The sequence below is a fragment of the Lygodium microphyllum genome, chromosome 5 (assembly GCF_053477565.2).
Source record: "Lygodium microphyllum isolate KBCC chromosome 5, Lygodium_microphyllum_v1.1.10, whole genome shotgun sequence".
In the NCBI taxonomy this organism is placed as follows: domain Eukaryota; kingdom Viridiplantae; phylum Streptophyta; class Polypodiopsida; order Schizaeales; family Lygodiaceae; genus Lygodium; species Lygodium microphyllum.
Window position 1 is genome coordinate 89,344,902 of NC_141139.1, and position 16,074 is coordinate 89,360,975.

Sequence of the window (16,074 nt, forward strand, 5' to 3'; positions counted from 1 at the left end):
ATCTCTTTGAGATTCGTAAATTCAATGGCAATGGTTTTGATTTTTGGAAAGATCATATGTAGGGTATACTCTTTCTAAAGGATTGTGATGATACTTTAGTAGAACATAAGCCTATTGCTTTGTCAGATGAGGATTGGGCTAAAATGAATAAAAAGACCATTACTCACATTAAAATGGCAGTCATACTGATGATATCTTGGTTAATATAGGCGCTTGATACTACCTTGGGAGAAACTCAAGGCTACTTATGAGAATACAACTCCTATCAATTACATACATCTCATGCGAAAATTGGTTAACTTGAAGCTTGATGAGTCTAAGCCTGCATCAGAGCATTTAAATGATTTCACTGGTATTTTGAGTTAGTTTACAGGATGCAGGCTTGCCAGCTTTTGATCCTAAATTGAGGGCTATCTTCTTGCTCATGACCTTGACCAATTCATGGGAAGCATTGGTTGTGTCATTGAGCAATAACCCCAACTTGACATTTGATGGTGTACATGGTTCTATTCTCAATGAAGAGATTAGACGCAAGGCAAGTGGGGAAAACAATGGATCCGTCTATAATGTAAAAGGAAGAACTGAAAAAAGATTTAATGCTGCAAATAAGAACAAAAATCGTAGCAAAAGCAAGGAAAAACAGCAAGATGTAACTTGTTATCAATGTGGTCGCAAGGCCATAAAAAACCCAATTGCAGGTACTTTAAAAGGGAACAAGAACGCAAAAAGCAGGCTAATGCAAAAAGCAAAAAGAATGAAAAGGATGGCAGCTCTACCCCTAAAGAGAGAGAAAAAGCAAATATGGTATCTAGTGTTGTTATTGAGGAGATAGAAGAGGATAAAGATATTGATTTGCTAGTTGCATTTTCAAAATCCACATGCTATGACAGTGGAGGACATGTACATTACTAAAACGGATGTGATAGATGCTTTGTTGTCGACTCATGATGGTTTGTTACAATCATGGATTATTGACAGTAGTGCTTCATTTCATGTAACTCCATCTTTGGAGTATTTTTCTTATGCTAAAGGTAATCTTGGAAAAGTCTACCTTGGCAACAATCACGCATGTGATATTAAAGGATTGAGCACCATACACCTTGCTTTTGAAAATGGTCAAGAATCGATCCTTCATGATGTTAGGTATGTACCTGGCATCAAGAAGAGCTTGCTTTCTATTGGGCAACTAGACAGCAAAGGTTACTTCACTACTTTTGGTGGTGGAATGTGGAAAATACAGAAAGGGTCTATGCTAGTCACTAGAGGTGGTTAAAAGGGGACTATATTATCTCTACTGCAAAAGGCACTTCTTGGAAAGTTTGTTGCAGTTGCTGATATGCAGTCACACATGGAGTTATAGCACAAGCATCTTGGACACATGAACCAAAAGGATTTGCACGCACTTTCTTCACTTGGAAGAGTTGATGTGAAAAACTCAAGCTTGACTTTTGTAATGACTATGTTCTGGGTAAACATGTAAAGAGTCTATACTCTCATGGAGCCTCTAGGAAGGCATGTATCTTGGATTTAGTCCATTCTGATGTATGCACCATGCCAATAAAAACTCATAGTGATTTCCATTATTTTGTGTCTTTTATTGATGACCATTCTAGAAAGCTATGGGTTTACTTGCTTAAGCAGAAAAGTGAGACATTGGATGCTTTTAAAAGGTTTTATGCATTTGTTAATACTCAAAAGGGTTTAAAATTAAAATGCATAAGAACAGATAACGCGGGAGAGAATGTATCTAGAGAATTCAACAAATTTTGTGATACAAATGGGATAAAAAGGAAACTTACCTCTCCTTATAATTTGTCACCTAATGGTGTGGCTGAGCGAATAAATTGCATGTTATGTGAAAAGATTTGGTACATGTTGTCCACAGCTAGTCTCTTGCAATTGTTTTGGGGAGAGGCACTTAAAACCGCAGTGCATATCTACAACCGATCTCCACACCGTGCACTTGAAAGTGGCATCCTTGAAGAGATTTGGTCTGGCAAACTTGCTTCATATGACCACATAAGAATCTCTGGCTACGAATGCTATGTACACATACCTATTGATAACAAAACCAAACTTGACATGAAATCTCATAAAGACATCTTCATGGGTTTTGCAAATGAGGATGAAATGGGCTATAGAGTTTGGGTTCCAAGCATAAAAAAGGTGCTACACAACCGGGATGTGGCATTTAATGAGTCAAAGCTGCTGAAAAATGTCACATCTAATAACTCAGACAAAAAGAAAGTTAAATTTCAGCATTATCAATCACTTGAGCAACCATCAGCCACTGAAAATTCAGCTCCTTTTGATGTTGATTATAACAATTAGTGTATCATTATAGAGCCAGATGAAAATGGGCAGCAAGGGAATGTTGAACATTAGCTAGAGCACCAAGATCAGCATGCTGAGAATGAATTACAACAGCCTGAAATTGTATTACAGCAACCTAAACATGCAATTCAACAACCAAACAATGAGGTCATTGACATTCCCTTGGATGTGGATCCATTACCTAATAACACAAATCATTGGATAAGAAGGTCTACATGTGTCAGAAGACCTATACAAAGATTTGATCCTTCTTTGCATTGCATAATACTCATAGATGAAGGTGAGCCTCTTACATATAAAGAGGCTTTATCATGTGAATTGAAGTAAAAGTGGGAGCTAACTAAGCAGGAAGAAATGAAGTCATTGTATCAAAATGATACTTGGGATTTGGTTACATGGCCCAAGGATAGGAAAGCCATTCCTAACAAATGGGTCTATAAAATCAAATGTGTGGATGGCAAACCTAAATACAAAGCTAGACTTGTGGCTAAGGGCTATACACAAAAGGAGGGCATTGATTTTTAGGAAGTGTTTTCTCTTGTTGTCAAAATGACCACTCTTCAAGTGTTATTTGCCATTGTAGCATTTATGGATCTTGAACTTGATCAGATGGATGTTAGAACTGCACTCCTGCATGGTGATCTAGAAGAAGAGTTGTACATGAAACACCCCGAAAGTTTTGTTATACAAGGAAAGGAACATTTGGTATGTAAGTTTAAGAGAAGCTTGTATGGTTTGAAACAGACTCCTAGACAATGGTATAAAAATTTTGATGCCTTCATGCACTCACATGGATTTAAAAGTAGTAGTGATCACTACTTATATATTAAGAAGGCTAATGATGGAAGACTTATTATACTTGTGCTTTATGTGGATGATATGCTTATTGCTAGTAAGCATAAAAGCCAGGTTAATGCATTGAAAAGACAGCTGAATTCAGTCTTTTCCATGAAAGATTTGGGTGCAGTTGAACACATTTTGGGCATGCGTGTGACACAAGATAGAGAGCAGCAGCTCTTATTTCTCATAAGAAAGGTACATCAACAAAATACTTTATCGTTTTTCTATGGCTAATCCTAAGCCTCTTGGTGTACCTTTTCCACCTATCTTAAGCTTAGCAAGGCAGATTGCCCAAAAGATGATAAGGTAGCCAGCTCTATGAAGGGTGTTCCTTATGCTTCAACTTGTGACTCACTCATGTATGCTATGGTTGCCACTAGACCTAACATTGCTCATACAGTGGGAGTTGTGAGCAGGTTTATGTCAAATCTTGGCAAAGCACATTGGGAAGCAGTGAAATGTATCTTACAGTACCTTAAGGGCACACAAAGAAAATGTATTTGCTATGAATAGGGTGCGTTAGATCTGTAGGGATATTGTGATGCAAACATGGCAGGTGACTTGGATACTCGCAAGTCTACTAGCGGGTACATATTTACCTTGAGTGGTGGGGCGGTTTCTTGGTGCTCTAGATTGGAAAAGATAGTAGCACTCTCTACCACTGAGACTGAATATATTTCAGCCACTGAAGCTTTAAAAGAAGCAGTTTGGCTTGGTCATTTGGTCAAGGACTTTAGGCTGCCCACCAAAACACCTATACTTGGATGTGATAGCCAGAGCGTTGTATGCCTGGCTAAGAATGCCATGTTTCATGTACGCACCAAACATATTGATGTTCGGTATCATTTTATCAAACAGGTTCTAGATGATGGTCTAGTCACCTTGACTAAGATCAAATCACAGGATAACCCTACAGACGTTCTCACTAAAAGTCTTGCAAAGGCTCCACATGAGCATTGCATTCGACTTGTGGGAGTTGGTTAAAGGTTCGCTTGGGACCTTTAAGTGGGAGGTTGTTGGGTGTAAAGGCCCTTTACGCTCGTGTATATATTATTACTTCACACGTGTGAACTCACCCTAGCGGGTGTAAGTGTACCATACCCTACGTATAAATACATTCTTTTTTCTTTGTGTGTACCACACCGGTACACACTTATCAATCGACTCACTCCCACACTCTCTCTCACTATTCAACATCTCAACTCGTGTATGTGCTCTCTGCTTCCACTCATACTCAACAAAGTGAAGAATAGTAGACATGATGAGCTTAGAGAACCCGAAACTTGACCTTGGGAGAGCTCCATTACTCCATGCTTGAAGGTATATATAGGCTTAGCCACCAAGCCATGGTTGAAACATCCAAAGCTCTAAACTAGGAAGAACCGATAGATCCTAGGTGTCATTGGGGATAAAAGTAAAGGGGAATGGGATCCCACTCTGAAGTGAAGAAAGATAAGCCCTCTCAGAAGCCCCCGTTGAATCCCCTTCAGAGAGAGAAAGGGATTCAAGAAACGCATGGATCACAACCTCCAATACATTAAAGACAAACGAAACACCGCTAGCAATGCCGAAGAATGTATCTAGGCCTCCAATGGAAGAGAAGCTAGACATCACCTAGAGGTGACCTCCCAAACCTAAGTAGAGGAGGGAGTGGAAAGAGAGGTATCACATAGAATCTCCTCGATACGCACATTGGAATCACAGTCCGTGGAACAATCCAAGGGAGAAGAGGCAATAGATAGCTCCCATGGAGCCATGGGTGGACAACAACCATTATCTCTCAGTGGAGCAAACTGCAGAGCCCAAGAAGAGTAAGGAATTGAGCATCCTCTCTCTCTCTCTCTCTCTCTCAGGAGTGGACTAACGAGAAGATAGTATAGCGGACTATAGAACTAATGGCCAGGAAAGCCACTACACTTGAAAATGGGTGGAGGAAACCTCTATAGCACATTGCAGCGATCTCCCAAAGGTTGTAGCACCTCATGATCCTCCTTTTGCTCGTAAGAACTTAGTGCACATCAAGTGTGTCTTATTGCCTTGAGCGTAATACTTTGATAGCCGATGCAAAATGATCTCTACGACCCAAAAGGAAGATGTGGCACAAGGAGTGCGTGGTGGTAGACGCATATGCTCCGATGGTGTAGAGAGCAAGAGTCAAAGTCCACAATCTTCAATGGTATGACCATTCTTGCCGCAGTAGGAGCACCCAATGGACCATCCATCAAGAGAAGCAATGGTACCAGAGTATCAACCTGGAAAAGGGAGGGTGAGAGGGAGAAGAAGAGAAGGGTATCTCCCGATGATGCAACAAAAATAAGGGAAAAAATCAAAAGATGATCCTGAAAGTCTTTGCCTTCTTCGATGCAGAAGATCTTTGCGGCTTTTTAAGCACCTCTGGCTCTGATACCATATCAAGAAGTGACTACTATGAAAGTGAGCCAAAGAGACAATTGGGGTTGGGGGTTTTTTTGGGGGGGGGGGGGGGGGGGGGGGGGGGCCACACAATGTGTATATGGCAAATACTAAGAGAAAAGAGAAACTCAGAAAACACAGAAGAAGAAGATGAAACGTTGAATCATACTAAGTGAACAAAGTTGGTACAGCAAAGCCGAAGCTTTGAAGATTATTGCACTGTCCTATCTGATCGAGCAACAACACCTAAAGGGAATTAGCACAATGAAGGAAGAAAAACGCAATCCTCTGGGCTGTAGGATGTCAAAGACATATGCTGAAGGTGAAGGATAGTTGTCGAGGGAGTAGAAAGCAGTCCTCTGATATTGTCTGAGAGGAGGAAGAAGATCATCAGCTACAAACATGTACTCCTGAAGATGAGGATCAACAAGACAGCTTACTAGATGAGGAAATCCAACCCCTAATGGAGCAAAAAGGTAGCAATTGCTTATTGGAGACGTCCTCGATGCCAAGGAGGTGTCAACAATCAAACTATGAAACGCAGTGCAAGAGGCTGACGCCATGTGGAGCGTATTGTCGCTAGGTAGAGAGAGGTGATCTAGTAGTAGCAAAAATGCATGTGCCTGCTGATGCCAAACGGAGATGATGATCGCCAGGTGGAGGAAGAGAATCTACAGTCAAAAACGCAAGTACAATCTGATGCCAAATGGTGAAGATGGTCGCCAGGTGAAGAAAGAGAATCTGCAGCCAAAAACGCAAGTACAATCTAATGCCAGATGGTGAAGATGGTCGCCAAGTTGAGAAAGAGAATCTACAACCAAAAACACACGCACAATCTGACGCCAAATGGTGGAGATGATCGCTAGGTGGAGGAAAGGAATCCACATCCCAAAATACAGCCTGGAAGGTGAAGGAGACAAGGCACCTGGTGCAAGTCCCAAGAAGAGATGAAGACCTCAAACTGCAATGTCCTCCGAGTGGGCTGTGAGTAGCAGTGGAAACGAAGGGAGTTCTGAGTGACTGAACATCAGAAGGAATAAATGTGGGATGGAATAAATGGGTGGAGCCAATGCCATATTTATAGGCATGGATTGTCTCAAAGTCGCCCACTAAAGTCTCTCGAGTGGCACACTGACTCTCTCGAAAGGTGTCCAAAAAACCTTTCCGAGCTGTAAATGGAAACCAAAAATAGAAATGGAGGAAAACAGTACGGAATGATATGGTTTCTCAACATTTAATTGCAATAATGGAGATCATGTGATGGTGCTCATCCAATCTCCTTCGAGTCTCCTCTCAATCTCAAGCCAAGAGAAAGCTAGTAACTCCTCAATACTCACATAATCGGCCTACTTCATGAGAATGTGTTGTATGGACTCCTGGGATTTGAGCTGATGTGCCTTCACCTTGTTGTGGCGCCTTGGTCACGTGGTGTGATACCCCTCATCATGCCAACTATCTATGGCACAACCTTGTACACTCTCATTTGGCTTGCGGGGGGAAGGTGTCAATGTGTGCAAACCCCCCGAAAGGGAAGTAAGCTCCTTCACATCTAGTGTTATATTTGAGATCCTCCTATATAGATACAATCAATTTACTGGCTGGCTTGTGAGAAGCATATCCTTAGATATCAAGGTGAAGCTACAATACTACAAGCACAGTGATGCATACATGCCAAGGGCGGGCCAAGTACGCATGGTCCACCCTACTCTAATGGACCACATTGATATAAAGAATCTTGAAAATAATGAGACAAAGACAAAGAGAGACTCCATAATGTAGTCAACTATATTCATGCCATGTCCAAATGGGTAGCATGTAAATCCTACAGATAACGGCCATTCTACTAGAACGAATGAAATCTCTCTCAATTGAATGACCTCCATCTCCATATCCTTGAAATTATTCGTAAGGTTTTGCCGAAGACATTTCATTCCACTTGCCATTGAAAATGGCAAGGTTGTGTGCTCCTAGATCTAGAAAATGTCTCCTCCATGGTTTAATGTCTACTATATCTTGTGAGATATTGGTGATGCATGTATTGGTGTGTCCATCTCCACACATATTGATCCAAAGTGTCAAACAAAGGGTCTTGCTAGCTGATAGTACATGCCTTAAAGTTCCTAGCAAACAATATGTCTCCTATGTTTGAAAACTCCATGACATCTACAAATAGCTACTCCCAATCTCCCTACAGCTGTCCAGGCTGATATGCAAACTCCCATCTGTAAAATATTACACGGCGCAGCGAACAGAATCTGAGAAAGAGATAGAGAGTACACAACAGATAAGAGGAGAATCAGTAAAATTCTTTAACTCCAAACAACTGATACAAAGATGGCTCTGTCCACCCGTGCGCTTCCAATGAATGAAGCTTAGATGGCGATCTAGACAGAAGATAGGTGAAGAGCTTAAGGCTAGCTGGAACAACAACTCTGACTGGGTGAAAGATGAGTGTAAGATGGCTGCGAAGGGGTTTAGCTTTTATAGCCCGCGAAGGTCGTTAGGTCGGCCTGCTGACCGACCTACCATATGAGCCTCCACTAGTCGGCCAGGGAATATTCCAGGGAATATTCCCTTTACCATCGGGCCGGGGGCGCTGCCCTCGGACCCCCGCCAAGGGGGCCGCTGGCCCCCCTGGGACCCCCCAGCCAGGGGCCGCTTCCGCGGCCCCCGGACCCCACAATAGGGGCCCCTTTTAACTCCCTTACCACGCAACTCAATGCAATGTGCCTCGAGTTGCTACCAGCATAACCACTCCGTCTAACCCAAAGATTAGACCCACAACAGTCACCTTTTTGCCATCCGGTCACATAGACCTCATCTGATATACAAGTCAGGACTCAACCAATGTCCGGGCTCACATTTGGCTTCTCCTCATAATGGGGGCCTTACAACTTTGAGCACCATGGATCATTGGTAGCACCTAATGAGGGTGGGGCATTGATCATATCTAACACCCCCCCTCAATGTCCACCCATAGGTTAACTATCTCCTCGGCCCAATGCCGAGTCTCTGAAGATGAACTTGAAGCAGATCCTTCGTAAGTGCTTTGGTGAAGATATCTGCTCCATTCTCCTCTGTTGGACAGTAGACCAATTCCACTATCCCATCCTCCATCAAATCACGCACATAGTGATACTGGATCTCTATATGTTTGGTGCGTGCATGAAACACTGGATTTTTGGCAATGGCGATGCAACTCTGATTGTCACATCTCAGCACAGTTGGTTCTTCATCCTGCACTCCCATATGCCATAGAATCCTTCTCAACCATACGGCCTCACATGCAGCAAAACAAGCTTCCTTGTACTCTGCTTCGGTAGAAGACAATGCCACTGTTGGTTGCTTCTTACTAATCCAAGAGAAAATTCCTGAACCCAAAGAGAAACAATAACCAGAAACTGACTTCCTGGAATCAATGTCTCCTGCCCAATCTGAGTCACAGTTCCCCACAAGAGAAGTTCCGAAACTGTATGTGATACCATAGTCAAGAGTTTTCTTCAAGTATCTGAGCACCCGCATCCCAGCCTTCCAATGACTCTCATGAGGTTTGTTTGAGAACCTGCTCAAAACACCAACAGCAAAACTGATATCTGGTCTGGTGTTACACAAGTAGATTAGACTGCCGACCAACCTCCTATACCTCCCAATGTCTGCTAGTGCTGATGTATCCTCAACGGATAACTTTACATTCACCTCCATAGGTGTAGCTATCTCCTTGCACTCGGTCATGCCAAATGCCTTCAAGATCTCCCATGCATACTTCTTCTGAGAGATGAAGATCTTTCCTGGCTCTTGCCAGACTTCAATCCCCAAACAATAGTGCAGCAAGCCCAAGTCTGTCATTTCAAACTCAAAACTCAAAGCCTTTCGAGTTTGGTTGATCATATCTTCATAGTCACCTGTAATAAGAAGGTCGTCCACATATAGGACAATCACTACAGACTTTTTACCATCCCTGTAAACATACAAGTTAGCATCTGAGGCACATCTTTTGAAGTTTAGGTTTAAAAAGAACCTATCTATCCGCTGGTACCATGCTCTGGGGGCTTGTTTCAGCCCATACAATGCCTTCTTCAGTTTACACACTTTGTTCTCAGAATGGGGGGCCTCAAACCCTGGTGGCTGAGCCACGTACACCTCCTCCTTGAGGTCACCATTTAAGAACGCTGACTTAACATCCATTTGGTACACTGGCCACTTCTTGTGGGCAGCCACTGCAAGTACCGTGCGAATAGTGGTCATTCTGGCAGTTGGGGCAAATGACTCTTGAAAATCAAACCCTTCAACTTGTGAAAATCCTTGGGCAACCAGTCTAGCTTTGTACTTTTCTAAGGTACCGTCAGCCTTGTACTTTACCTTCCAGATCCACTTGGTGCCAATAATCTTCCGCTTTGCTGGCCGATCCACTAGCTCCCAAGTGTCATTCTTCATTATGCTGTCATACTCCGCCTGCATAGCAGCCTTCCATGATGGATCTGCAAGTGCTTCTTCTAAGTCAGTTGGCTCCTTTACTTCTCTCATAATCTCAACCATCAAGGCCATGTTGACTATGTGAGCAGAAGCCCTCCTTTGCTCCTCTATTCTCTGAGACCTCCTTGGTCCGTCTGCCTTCTCCTCAACAGATGCAGGCATAGGATTATTGTGGTCATAGAGCTGCTTCACCCAGCGCGGCAATGGCTTTTCCGGTGGGGTGATGTCAGGTTGGTGAACTTTTTCCTCATCATCTGAAGATGATGCTTCCTCCTCCTTAAGGATAGGGATAGCTCTCGGGACAGGTTCATAGTGGACTACTTCTTCGCTTGATGATAAAGTGGAAGACCTTGCCTTCTCCTCCTCCACTGTATGCGGCTCCTCCTTGAACACCACATCACGGCTCGCGATGATCTTCTTTGCCTCTTGGTCATATAACTTGTAAGCCTTCTGCTCATCACTATAACCCAAGAAGATACATTTTCTGCTTTTTGGTTGTAACTTGTTTCTCTTCTCATCTGGAACATGTGCATAACATTCACATCCAAAAATTCTGAAATGTGAAACAGATGGTTTCTTACCAGTGTAAGCCTCATGAGGTGTTTTTCCCTTGAGAGCCTTTGTGTAGCTCCGATTTAGAATGTAGACTGCAGTATTAACAGCTTCAGCCCAAAAATGGTTAGGCAATCCCTTGCCCTTTAGCATGCATCTTGCCATCTCCACAATGGTACGATTCCTGCGTTCCACAACACCATTCTGCTGAGGTGTGTGAGGCGTCGTCAATTGACGCTTGATCCCTTTGCTCTTGCAAAAGCCTTCAAACTCCTTTGAGTTGAACTCACCACCACCATCTGTTCTAAATTTCTTCACACTTTTCCCTGTTTCATTCTCAACAAGTATTAGCCATTCTTTAAACTTACCAAAAGCTTGAGCCTTATCACGAAGGAAGTACACCCACATCTTCCTACTGTAGTCGTCGACAATCAACATAAAATAAGAAGATCCCCCCAAGGCCTGTGTAGGCATCTTACCACACAAGTCAGCATGCACCAACTCTAGAGGAGCATGTGCTCTATTCTTGCTTTCTTGTGGAAATGCCTTTCTCTGTTGCTTGCCCATCATACAAGCTTCACATGGTTCCTTCAATTCAGTTATTGTAGGTAGGTGAGCAACCATACCTTGCTTTTGCATCTCCTTCAATACTGCAAATCCGATGTGTCCAAACCTTTCATGCCAAAGCTTACTTGTGCCCACTCCAGCGGTGGCTGTAAGAGCACTTAGCTCATACAGGTTGTTCCTTCTTTCTCCTTTGCCAACAATTGTGCCAGCACTATCAATAATTTCTGCACCTGTCTTCTTGAACCTCACTTCATGACCAAGATCAGTTATGGCAGCAACTGATAAGAGATTTCTCCTGATTTCGGGAACATACAACACATTTGAAAGCTTTTTGACTTCACCATTTGCAGCAACAAAAGAAATAGTACCTGTGCCCGCAGCAGGGCATTTAGCATCATTTCCAACCGTCACAGTGATGGATTCTTGTAGAGGCTGCATAGAACTGTATAGACCTTTCTTGTTGGTCATGTGACGGGAGGCCCCACTATCCAACACCCAAGAGTCAGTGGTAGATTCTTCTTGCGCCGAGGAGCACACTTCCTCAATGGTCGCCATGAATAATTCCAACTCTGCTTCAGCCGTATTGGCTGTCTCTTTCCCTTTAGTTTTAAGGGTACCATTCTTTTCATCTGCCTTCTTGACACGACAATCTACAATCGCATGTCCTTTCTTCTTACAGTAGAAGCACTCTCCTTGAAACTTCTTCTTGCCGCCCTTTTTCTTTTTGTCACCATCATTTTTGGTGGAGGAAACACCTTTGCCTTTTGCATTGGCAGAGAATGCAGCATCTCCATTGTTGCTTCCTTCTCGGGCTTTCAGCCTCAACTCCTCCTCCATTAATAATGCACAAAACTCCTCAAAAGTCAAAGCTTGAGGTCTCACCTGAGTATTAAGGGCAGTTACTAGTCCATCAAACTTTTGTGGACAAATCCGAAGACACCTCCGAGCTAGCTCTTCGCTAGTCTTTTGTATCCCAGCGCCAGCCATCTGGTCGCGCAGATTCTTAATCCGAGTGATGAATGCTTCAACCGTCTCTCCTTCAGCAAACTTCTCCGCTGCTAGTTGATTCTCCAAGTTTTGAATCCTTGTTTGGTTTCGTGTTTCATACTGACTCCTTAGTACATTCCAAGCCTCTGACGCTTTGGTTGTATGCTGAATCAGAGTCAAAACACTGTCAGAACAGCTTGTAACTAAGGCACACAATGCATCTGCATTCCTTCGTTTCCAAGCTCGTAGAAGATCTGCATTCGGAGGAATCATCACACTAGGATTTGATGGGTCGGGGGTAGGCTGTGGTTCTGCGTCAGTCCCCAGCACAGTCTCCAGAAGCTCATAAGAATCAAGGATAGTAGTAATTTTGAACTTCCACAAGGTGTAGTTTGTACCATCTAACTTGCCTTCGCTGAAGGTTGGTGGACGAATCCTCAGTGTTTGAATAGCCGGTACAGCAGCACCACCTCCTGCACCGCTTCCTGATGCGCCAGAACTGCTTCCCGGAGTCGACATCGTTTCTCTTTGCTGTTGAAGCCTTTGCCTCTTGCACTCTCTCCGATCTCTAGAGCCCCCTGGGCTCTGATACCATGTAAAATATTACACGGCGCAGCGAACAGAATCTGAGAAAGAGATAGAGAGTACACAACAGATAAGAGGAGAATCAGTAAAATTCTTTAACTCCAAACAACTGATACAAAGATGGCTCTGTCCACCCGTGCGCTTCCAATGAATGAAGCTTAGATGGCGATCTAGACAGAAGATAGGTGAAGAGCTTAAGGCTAGCTGGAACAACAACTCTGACTGGGTGAAAGATGAGTGTAAGATGGCTGCGAAGGGGTTTAGCTTTTATAGCCCGCGAAGGTCGTTAGGTCGGCCTGCTGACCGACCTACCATATGAGCCTCCACTAGTCGGCCAGGGAATATTCCAGGGAATATTCCCTTTACCATCGGGCCGGGGGCGCTGCCCCCGGACCCCCGCCAAGGGGGCCGCTGGCCCCCCTGGGACCCCCCAGCCAGGGGCCGCTTCCGCGGCCCCCGGACCCCACAATAGGGGCCCCTTTTAACTCCCTTACCACGCAACTCAATGCAATGTGCCTCGAGTTGCTACCAGCATAACCACTCCGTCTAACCCAAAGATTAGACCCACAACAGTCACCTTTTTGCCATCCGGTCACATAGACCTCATCTGATATACAAGTCAGGACTCAACCAATGTCCGGGCTCACATTTGGCTTCTCCTCATAATGGGGGCCTTACAACTTTGAGCACCATGGATCATTGGTAGCACCTAATGAGGGTGGGGCATTGATCATATCTAACACCATCTGCATCTTCATACTTGAGAAAGACTACTCTCCTGCGTCTAGTGTGTCTCTATGTAGAGCATAAAATAGCAATCAGTGAATATCTTTACAAATAGAGAGATTAATTCTCTCCCACCTCCCACTGCATAGTCATGTGTTGCATTTAAGACATGTGACAAACGTGCCACTCCAAAACTAAGACACGTGTTCCTTTATCCTCAAATATCTTGAGAAAACATCTAAATTTTGTGCCACTTGAAAGTCCCTAAAATAGTAATTACTAACTTGACTGTGCTCTTTCACATGCCACAATGTCCCATACATTTATCATGTATAACCTGCCAAAATGGTAATGTTTTGACAGCTGGGTCATAATTGCCTACCACCAGTTTCATTGACTGATGCTGTGTATGTTATACCACCAGTTGCCAGCAATAACATTCCCACAGCCAATCTCTCCCTTGTTGGCCTTGTACTTGGCCCTCTGATGCAGTGGGGACCAGGGTTTCCACAAGATAGAACTCCCCACATACCAAGCGCTTGCATAAACTGAAAGTTTTCCCATTTCCTCCTCAAAGCCTTTTGCAGGACAGAAATTGGATATGTTTGCTGCACAGGGGAAAAAGCTAACAATGAAATTTACTCAATCTTTATATATTCTCCTGCAAGCTCATCTTTACTGTATAACAAACCATAAAAACTCATCAATGGTCATCGTGAAAATAGCCTGGTCTTCATCCCTTCTGTGCAAGTAGAGGAATCTTTTAATTCTAGAGAATAAGCAATGTATTCATCTTCTTGACTGAAGATTCGTTGGGAGCGGAGCATTGACTTGAATCTGGCAATGATCCACATGTTTCTGACGTATTCAACTGCAAGAAATGGAAGATTCAACACTCCTGCCCTAGGTCGTCTACATGCATTTTCAGCTGTGGGTGCACATATGCAAAGCCAATTTTGCTGAGCAAAGGTAAACCATATTCGAGCTTGTTGCCAATGGAGTCACTTTATCTTTACTCCAGAAAAAGCTGTATGCCCGTGCCAACAACCCATGCTCCATTATCCAAGCTATCAGAGAACAGGCCCACCAACCATTAGCTATAACAGAGTGCTAACTACTGACGTGATAAAACCCACATAAGAAATGTGACACACACAATAGAGTGTTATCTAACATACATGGTAACACATAAAGCTCGACAGTAGTCAAAAGGGTGGACATACATACAGCAATTTCCTTTTCTTGCAGCAATTTGGAAGTCATATGCTTCAATGCTGCTGGAGTATTCACAAAAGTGAAGGATGTCTTCCGCATCCCTTCTGGCTTCTTAATATTGGTATGATCCACCATTGGCAGATCCTCAAAGTCCAGACTCAGAAGTTCTTGCTGCAAAGGTTTTGTGGCCCATTAGCCTAACACAAAAGAAGGCCGTCTCAAAGGTTACTGATAAAGCCAAACTGTTGACAGCTAGCACTGCAATAGTACCTGCAGAGGATGACGCTGGGAGCACTCATCTGATGACATGTCCTCAGCTCTGCCATTGAAATGCTTCGGATGCTTGAATGGAGTATTAGAGTTGTCCACAGGAACTTCGAATTTATCCTGTGGGCGAGGAATTGATCGTATATGGAAAGGAACGGGGCATCGCTCCAGCTTCCGATTACTTTTATCTGTGTTCTTATCAAGCTGACTTGCTGGCTTGAAGGGGCCTTCTTTTCTCCTCCTCTTTCTGGCGTTCTGGAAGATGAATCCATCATCGTCGAAGGAAGCGGCCCCTTGCTTTGACCGTTCCTGCTTGAAGCGGTCGAAATTCGAATCGACAAGCTCAAAGATTTCGTCCTGTGTGCCGACTAGCCAGTCATGGAGGTCCTCCTTGCTGCCCGAAGGCCAGGAGGGAACGCGGGGGAGGATGCTGAGGGAGGAGAGCTGGGAGAGGAGAGATTCCAAGCGCCTCTGTAGGCTGTGGACGGGGTCTCTGAATTCCGAGAAGTTGGAGAAGAAGTGGAAGTCCTCGCCGCTCGGCAGGTCGGACGCAAGGCGCTCCAAGACCGCGGTTGACTGCGGGAGGCGATTCACTGTGTCGAGCAGGAGCTTGGCGTCGTCTGAGAGGAATTCTGCCGCTGCAGCTGGGGACGCATCCCCTTCCGCCATAGCTCTCTCAACGACAGTTTTCAGACACACTCTTCTGACTCATTTGTAACAGTGACGAAGGATTACCAACAAAACTCCCAACATGTTTATTTGGTCAGGACAAGATTCTCAAAATGCCCCTCAATTGCCAACGAAGGATTACCAACAAAACTCCCAACGTATTTATTTGGTCAAGACAAGATTCTCAAAATGCCCCTCAATTGCAAAACGTAGCATTACAAAAACTAGATTGACACCTGTAGCCACACGATCGATTTGCGGAACATCTACAAATAACAATATCTAAAAATTAAGATAAGGTATTCTATTTATTATGGATATTGAGAAATTAACAATTATGTTGAATATCTTATTAGATTTTGAGGAATGATGAATTTACTCGATTAAAAATTTTTTGAATGGCATGGATCAAGTACAAAGTGGAATAAGTGTATTTGTTTATTAAGC

General features: G+C 43.7%; 1 protein-coding gene across 1 annotated transcript in view; it reads right to left on the reverse strand.

Moving 5' to 3' along the window:
• The window catches only part of LOC148036115 (protein RRP6-like 2), a 53,150-nt gene extending 37,404 nt beyond the window's left edge, over nt 1–15,746 (reverse strand). Inside the window, exons 1-2 of the mRNA XM_087678107.1 lie at nt 14,962–15,746; nt 14,704–14,862 (exon numbers count right to left, since the gene is read on the reverse strand). Of these exons, the coding sequence (XP_087534233.1) occupies nt 14,704–14,862; nt 14,962–15,627 (825 nt within the window). The 5' untranslated portion in view covers nt 15,628–15,746. The remainder of the gene's footprint in view (nt 1–14,703; nt 14,863–14,961) is intronic.
• Nucleotides 15,747–16,074: the final 328 nt, after the last annotated feature.